An 8,602-nucleotide genomic window follows, 5' to 3' on the forward strand; every position below is an offset into this window, starting at 1 on the left:
CTGCGACTTTTGATGCGTTCTGCCAATAACTGTCAGATTGAGAGACTGCTGTAGTTTTCAGAACGCCAGCAGCTCTGTGATCCAACTGAAATGTTGACTAAATTTCATCTCTTGATCAAGAGAGAAAGACCAGGGAGAGGTGGGAAGGGTTCAACAGAGAGTGGGAGGAGAAGTTGCATCTAACACTGGCTGTACGCCATGGCTTCACTAAGCTTGCTGTTGTCTTGTCTGCTAATGCCAATTTCCATATTTACCGTGTGCTTAATAGCTTCTCAGTACAGTTTAAAATGTAAAACCTATCCAAAAGCTTCTGAATTTATTTTAGCATGGCAATATGTTTTATAGCATCATATCGCTCTTAGTGTGGGTCCCATGTTTTTATGTTGTAAAAGTTGAGTCTATATTGGTAAAGCCACTCAAACCATGCCATGTTCTCTGAGACTGGCACCAAATGCCAAGATTGCCCACATAAACACTTGTTTAGGACCCACAAGCCCAGAAAGGTCCAAGGCCATGTTAGAAAGTCCAGAGATAACTAGTCTATAAGATGAAATGTCGTGGAAAAGTAATTTATGAGTTGTTGGTCAATGTGTTTGATATAAAGCATATCTGATTTTGGCCTATTGTGTTTTTATAGTTTTTCAATGATGTCAGTTTATTTTGAACGGGGAAAATATTTAATGAATAATGATTTTTGATCATTTTGTGGGGCTTTTATGTGTCAATGTGTAACACATGCCAGGGTATAAAATTGTGGTCTGTTTATTCACTCCACTGTTCCTGTGATCAAAACCACTGGAGATCCAAACCTCAAACTATAACCCTAACTGTGCACCACCTCAGTAGAACATTAAATATCAGTTTATAGTTTTATCTTTTATCACATGTAGATATTTTTGCATTTCTGCATCTAAAGCAGTTTTATTGTAAACAAAAAAGAATAGTTTTTAATTAAGTTGATGTTTAGGACAGCTATGAAAGTCCTTTTTGGAAGCTGGTTTTGGGAATACTGTGGGAAAGTGTGTTTGACTTTTTTGGGGCCATATTTAATGTCTTAAAAAAGAACTGACTGAATGTGTTTGTTGTTTAGGAGGAGGACTTCCAGGAGATGATCAGTGCCTCTCAGATGATGGAAAACCAGTATGGTCACCTCTTTGAAAAGGTCATTGTGAACGATGACCTCACTGTTGCCTTCAACGAGCTCAAGCAGGCGCTCAGAAAAGTGGAGACAGAAACACACTGGGTGCCCATCAGCTGGACTCATTCCTGAGGGGCTGCTCAAAAGGAACAAAGGAACAAGGCATCAGATTTTTGGGGGGTGGAAACTAAGGGAAGGACTTTAAGAACTGTGAAAGATTTCTTTTTATTGTTTGTTTTTATTTTTTGGCTGTAGATGGTGACAGGGAAAATATTTGTCTTAATACATCTGAAGTTTATCTGTTCTTGGAGACTGAAGTGAAAGCGCATAGGTTTGATTTTGTTTTGTCGTGGTCGATATAGCTGAACGGGTGTAATTGCGCTCAAAGTCGGGAAACATCTGATTGTTTAGCAGCTGCTAAGAGAGTGTTCAAACTGCCATTTAAGTTGTGTGGTGGTGTTGACCACTCCTTGGTGTATTTTTAACATTAGTTTATAGAAACCAAATGAATGATGATTATTTTTCTGTGCTCGAAGTACACTTTTTTTTTATTCAGAACTTAGCACACTGTACTCCATTTGCCTGTTACTTTGCAGCTAGTTAAATCAGCACAGCATTAACCATATATATATAGGTGGGACATCATGTGATGTTCAGTGGGCCCAAAGGGATTTTATTTAAATAGATAATTAATATATTTGGATATTTTTTAGACTTTTTTTTTAGCCTGTTCCCAGTTGAGATTTTTGAATTCGTATCAGCTGTGAGGATTTTTCTTTTTGGTAAATGCTCATGTCTGATAAAACCCTCAGGATTTTATTAATGTATGACCCGCTGTGTGCAGAAGCTGACTTCTTTATTTCAGTTTCATCTCTCTCTTTATTTCTCCCTTCTCCCTCCATCTCCATCCTGTTGTTGAGGGCAGGCGCTTGGAAAACCTATAGGGAATGTACTCAATCTGGGCTGATTAGGCAAGACTGTCTTAAATGTGTTTAAGAAGCCTAATAGCAGCACTTCCACAATTGAATCTCAGAGAAAATTATGTTAAATGGCAACCTCAAATGTTACAAGGCATTTCAGGAAGGAGTAGTTTACCCAAAAATGAAAATTCTGTCATAATTTTATTCTGTTTTACTGTATAGCTTCAGAGGACTTTGTAGGACAATATAGACATTAGTCAAATGGACTTTAATGGTACTCTCTCATTTTTGGTGCTAAACAGTCCGATCCACCTAAATTGTGTGTTCCGCAGAAGAAAGAACATGGTGCGGATATGTAACAACTAGTGATGCACTGAAATTTCAACAACTGAAAATATCCATCTAAAACACCCCCCAAAAAAAAGGGTTCCAACTAAAATATTTTGGATTGATAGTTTTTTGGATGCACTTACAGTGTCCTGGGTTTCCATCCAAATGTGAAGCGATTCTTTTCAAAGTTCGCAAAAATAACCAAACAAATGTTTCCGTCAAGTAGTTCTAACAGAAGACTGTGGTATTGGTAGCCTAGTAACCAACAGTAAATAAAACACCATCAGCGGAAACAGCCGATCAGACACATGGGTTTGCTACGTCAGAATTTTTTCGGCAAATGCGTTTCCATCTCCCATTATTCACTTTAACTAATTTTCGCACAAGTAAAAAAACAGCTCAAACGAGCTTAACTTTTTTGTAAAGGATTTTTTTTTTTTCTCCGAAGTTTGGCTTTCCCATCACTCGTTTCTGATGCTATACTTCAAAATCCGCATAAAAAGAGGGTGATGGAAACAAAAAGTTTGGGTAATCAAATTTGGGTAATTGAACTCAGTGTGCTCTTTAAAGGGATAGTTCACCCAAAAATGAAAATTTGATGTTTATCTGCTTACCCCCAGGGCATCCAAGATGTAGGTGACTTTGTTTCTTCGGTAGAACACAAATGATGAACCGTTGCCGTCTGTCAGTCATATAATGTGTGTCAATGAGAACTTCGTCTATAAGATTAAATAAAACTTGCATAGACAAATCCAAATGAAACCCGGTGGCTCGTGACGACACATTGATGTATTAAGACACAAAACAATCGGTTTGTGCGAGAAACCGGACAGTATTTATATAATTTTTTACCTCTAAAACACCACTATGTCCAACTGCCCTGCGCATCCAGTTAGTGAGGTCTAAACGCGCTCTGACAACGGAAGTGATGTCTAGCACTCATTGAAGTATAGGCGCAAGACATCACTTCCATCATCAGAGCGCGTTTCCTGTCCTCACTAACCGGATGCGCAGAGCAGTTGGACATAGTGGTGTTTTAGAGGTAAAAAATTATATAAATACTGTCCGGTTTCTCGCACAAACCGATTGTTTTGTGTCTTAATACATCAATGTGTCGTCACGAGCCACCGGGTCTCATTTGGATTTGTCTGTGCATGTTTTATTTACTCTTATAGATGAAGTTCCCACTGACATGCATTATACGACTGACGGACGGCAACGGTTGGAGTTAAAAATCATCATTTGTGTTCTACTGAAGAAACAAAGTCACCTACATCTTGGATGCCCTGGGGGTAAGCAGATAAACATCAAATTTTTTAAAGAGCACACTGAGTTCAATTACCCAAATTTAATTACCCAAACTTTTTTTTTTCAGCTAAATGACAACTTAAATTTCAGTTCATCACCAGTAACAACATGAGGCTAAGTGATGACAAAATTGTCATTTATTGGGTGAACAATCCTTTTAATGTCTGAAAAGGCCTTAGGTAAAGATATGCCACTAATTACATGTATATTTTTGTTGTCATTTTGTTCTTATTCAGTTTTGTGTTCTTTCAGCACATTGATTTGCAATCAAGCAGTGTCAATCCCTCACTCACACTCTTATGTACTGTTAAACACTTGTTTAGGACCCACAAGGCTATGTACTGTTTAGTCCTACAGTCCACATAAATACATTAGTTTTGCCTTCAAAATCAAGGTGCACAGAAATTTGAAATTTAAACTCACTATGTTTGTCCTTGCCTTGTTTTTTCATTTATTTCTGTTTTTCCCCATACTTCAAAACTTTTGTCGAGCTTTGAAGTCTTTCTTAATATGAAATATGAAAAGTGAATATTGATTCCTGTATTTCAGTAATGTACCACTATATCTGGTTGTCTGTCCTCTGCCAAGTGGATGATTTTTGTGGAAGCCTCATCTAAACAACAATTCATGTACATCTATTGTTTCGTTCTGTCGATGATCATGAGTTTACAATCTGCTTGTTATAAACATCCCCTTCTCCAAATGGACATTAAATATGTAAATCAGTTCTGTTCTGTTTACTTTTTATCATGAAGTGGGAGGAGTGTTTTTGTTCCTGTAATTAATAACCAATGTTTCCTTTAATAGTTGATTCATGTCAGTATTCACAGGTCTTCAGACACAAAGGGCCAGTGGGACAGACTCATTAGTCAGGCTTTGCTCACTACAGATTTCACTGTCTGATGAAATGCCAAAACAAACCAGCAGCCAACACAATGACCCATAATCCTCCAGCTCCCCCTCCATCACACAGTCCTGCCGCCGCCGCTCAGAGCTGATAGTGAGGAGATTGAAAGGGATGGATGAAAGGGATGGATGACATGAGACAGGAAGATGGATAGGATTTGAGTGTAGCTTGCCAGGAAGAGGTAACAATGTTTTTCGAGACTTGATAGAAGCTAACTTCACTATTTTTCCCCTTTGTTCTTAGCATTATTAAAAGCAAAATTTACCCAAATTACTGATTTTCTTCTCTGGAACACAAACTGTGAATTTTTGAAGTACATCTTGGCTCCAAATTGCCAAAAAAAACTCAAAAATCAAAATATAGGTTCGGAATGACATGAGGGTGAGTAAATAATGACAGGATTTTCGTTTAAATAGTGTCTTGAAATTTCACCAGGTCCTTTTGAAGCAAAACACATTCAGTGCCCATTTATTTTAATAGAAAAAGGGGCAGACCTATACATTCTTAAAAATGTCACCCCATGTTTTCCATGAAAAAAAAATCATACTGTATGGATTTGTAATGAAAAGTAAGGTTAGTAAATGACCAACATACAATTTTTCAAGAGTTTTGTTTTCTAAATTGTAAAAAAACAATCAAACAGGACTTTTAACATGAAAAGAGCACAAAATGTCAATGTTAAAAACATGCTTTAGCACATCCTCTCTCTCTTTTCTATCCATTTCTCCCTCACTTTTCCTTTAAACTGTCAAGCAAAGGAAGTGTGTCACAGGATTGCTGATATGGTGAAGCGTGGGAATGTTGAGATGTTGTAACACTGTTGTAATAATAATAAGGACGTGTTTGTGTGTGTCAGGTAGAGGCCATTATACAAGTACCAACCTCCTCTGATTACCATCTGTGTTGCAACAGGACTGTCAGAGAGCCAGTGCCACTTACAGTCATGACGGAGCTCAGCAGGTTTGGCAGGAGTAAAATGAGGAAATGAGAGAGCGAGTCCGGCTGTTGGGGAAAGACAGACCATCTACTTTAAACTTAATCACCTCTGGTGCCGCCGCGCCTTAGCACTTGTCTGTCTGAGGCTGTGGCCATTGTGTTGAAAACATTTTGATGCCTTCCTCACTTAGAACACCTCCTGATCTCTTTGAGTCTGATCCTTGGGTAAAAAGGCCAGCAGTCCCTTTTAGTTTGTCTGTTCTCCCTGTTTCATTTTTATGGAGATTAATTTAGTTACCTCCATTTTTGTTTGTTTTCTCCTTGTGTCAGAGGTTCTCAGGATTCTCTCAGAGTTCCCAGGGCTCTTGTGATGGTGCCATGCCTGGCTTTTCACTCTTAGTTAAACCGTGTGAACGGTGTGGATGAATGATGCTCTGTTTCATTATAATGTTGTGTTGTAATGTAAGCGAGACGCTCACAGGAGGAGGGAGGAATAAGCGTCATGTCTCAAGGCAATGTTCATTTCATGTCAATCAAGCAAACTAATGTGACATTTGTTTTGAGAGAGAGAAAGACTAAGTGGCGTCAAGGTTTTTTTGTTGTTGTTGTTTGTTTTCTTTTGCTATATGTTTGTTATATACACTACAGTTCAAAAGTTTGGGGTCGGCAGTGTTGGGGGTAATGCATTACAAGCAATGCAAGTTACGTAATAAGATTACTGTGGCGAGCTCCTCCGTGAAAGACTCGAGGCCGGTGTGCCTCGCAGGTGGAGCTCATTATCTCTCGCGTCACCGGCCTTGAGCCGTTCCCTCCCTCCCGCCCTGCTCGCCACAATTACTTTTTTCAAGTAACTATTAAAGTAATTAATTACTTTTAAATTTGCAACAAAATGTTACTTTTTCAAATAAGTAATGTTTTCCCATTGACTGACAGCTCTCCTGTTCCCATGTTGAAAGAAATCGGGAGTAAGTTCAGAGGCTGTGTAAACATGATGGTTATTCTAGACTAGTTCTAGACTAAATGTGAGCATTTACTCATTTATTGAATTCCAGAATTGCAGCACAGCTGAAAGGTATGTTTGAGCTGCGCCCTCTACTGTACAGGCGTGAATTTGCATGTCCTTCAGGCTGAGGCTTATTCATTTGACTTTTGGTGTGAAAGGGCCTTTACATTTGCCAAAAATAGAACTTTTTTTGTTGTTATAAAAACAAACAGCCCAGCCCAGATGAGAAAAAGAAACTGAAAAGTGACATAACACATTACTTACCATAAAAAGTAACTAAGTAAAGCGATATTGTAATGAATTACACCGTGTCTACACCGGACGCGAGCGGCGTGACGCAACAAAAGACAATAGAACCCATTCTAATCAGTGATATTGTCTACACTGGATGCGGATTCTCCATTCTATTTCTGACGTAGTCCAAGTGCTTTCCAACAGCCATCTTGTCGCGTTCAGTATAGGCAGCTTTTAGCTGTTGCGGCATGGCGCGACACAATAAAAATTAACGCGTCTGGTGTAGACACGGTGTTACTTTTAAAAGTAACTTTCCCCAACACTTTGGGGGTCAGTAATATTTTTTTATGTTATTGAATGAATTCTCTTATGCTTACCAAGGCTACATTTGTTTGATGAAAAATACAGTAAATATTGTGAAATTATTATTGCAAGTCTCATGATCCTTTAGAAATCAGTCTACTATGCTGAAATAGCGCACAAGAAACATTTTATCTTCTTATAATCTTGCAATATAAAATTCTTTACTGTCACTATTATTTGTAATTATTATCAGCATTAAAAAATTTTTTTTGGGAGTTTCATTCAAAATCTAATTGCATGAAAACTCTAAGGGTGTGTATGACCCATCAGTTTAAACCGACATGGCGCTTCTGCTTTCACCGACTTTAGATCCTCAAGTATGTGGGTATCGGATGAAGAATCAGTGTTCACTATGTTTGACAAACCCTTTGTGTGTTTCTCTTACGTTTTCAGTGTTGCATCAGCCTGTTTGGTGTTCACCCGCAGCTGAGAGCAGAGCGGACAGGAAAGTGTGTAGTCGGCTTAGGTTTCTGCCACACTGTCATTAATAATAAGCCAGCCCCACAGAGGAACACAACCATTACTGCTGACACATCTTTATTTGAATGAAAGGACCACGTTCTTCGTTTCACCCAGTCAGTCTCTCCCCCTCTTGCTCTGTTCTTTCCCACCATGCCTCTCTTGCAGACCGTTTTATTCACTATATGTCACTGATTAAGTCAATGATGTTGATTGAAGATTATATACATTATCTTTCCATTCTCTGTGCCCTCTGCAGAGAATGAAATCATCTTAGGCTTCTCTGAACCATATCGTGACTCAATATAAGGAGGTGGGGGAGTCAGAAGAGCATGGTTAAAATGAAAGCTTCATTTTCCAGTCTGATTTAAGGCCCGATATACTCGTGACAAAAGTTGCGTACAAATTTGTGCACAATTCTATGCTGTTTTGTAGTATAAGTAGTGTGAGTAGTGTGTTCACACTAAAAATTCCAAAAAGAAAAAATGCACTTTAAATACCCGGATGATGCACTTAAAGGATTAATTCACTTCACAATTATAATTTACTCACCCCCATGTCATTCAAGATGTTCATGTCTTTCTTTCTTCAGTTGAAAAGAAATGAAGGTTTATGAGGAAAACATTCCAGGATTTTTCTTTATATAATGGATTCCAACGGCTACCAACAGGTTGAAGGTCTAAATTGCAGTTTCAGTGCAGCCTAAAAGGGCTCTACACGATCCCAGACTAGGAATAAGGGTCTTATCTAGTGAAACATTTGTCATTTTCTTTAAAAAAAAACAAAAAAAACAAATTATATACTTTTTAACCACAAATGCTCATCTTGCACACGCATTACGTAATCATGTTGGAAAGGTCACAGGTAGCGTAGGCAGAAGTTTTGTGTGTTTTTTTTTTTTTAGTAAAAGACATTTTGTTTCGCTAGATAAGACCTTTATTCCTCGGCTGGGATTGTGTACAGCCCTTTGAAGCTGCACTGAAACTGCAATTTGGACCTTCAAC

The 8,602-nt window shown here is 38.3% G+C and overlaps 1 protein-coding gene across 6 annotated transcripts in view; it reads left to right on the forward strand.

Annotated features, from left to right (window-relative positions):
* The window catches only part of mpp7a (MAGUK p55 scaffold protein 7a), a 142,714-nt gene extending 139,641 nt beyond the window's left edge, over window positions 1-3,073 (forward strand). For all 6 annotated transcript variants that reach the window (XM_067368618.1, XM_067368617.1, XM_067368616.1 and 3 more), the window contains one exon: window positions 1,091-3,073. In XM_067368618.1, coding sequence (XP_067224719.1) covers window positions 1,091-1,270 — 180 coding nt within the window. In that variant the 3' untranslated portion in view covers window positions 1,271-3,073. The remainder of the gene's footprint in view (window positions 1-1,090) is intronic.
* Window positions 3,074-8,602: the final 5,529 nt, after the last annotated feature.

Source organism: Chanodichthys erythropterus, chromosome 19 (assembly GCF_024489055.1).
Source record: "Chanodichthys erythropterus isolate Z2021 chromosome 19, ASM2448905v1, whole genome shotgun sequence".
Lineage (NCBI taxonomy): Eukaryota > Metazoa > Chordata > Actinopteri > Cypriniformes > Xenocyprididae > Chanodichthys > Chanodichthys erythropterus.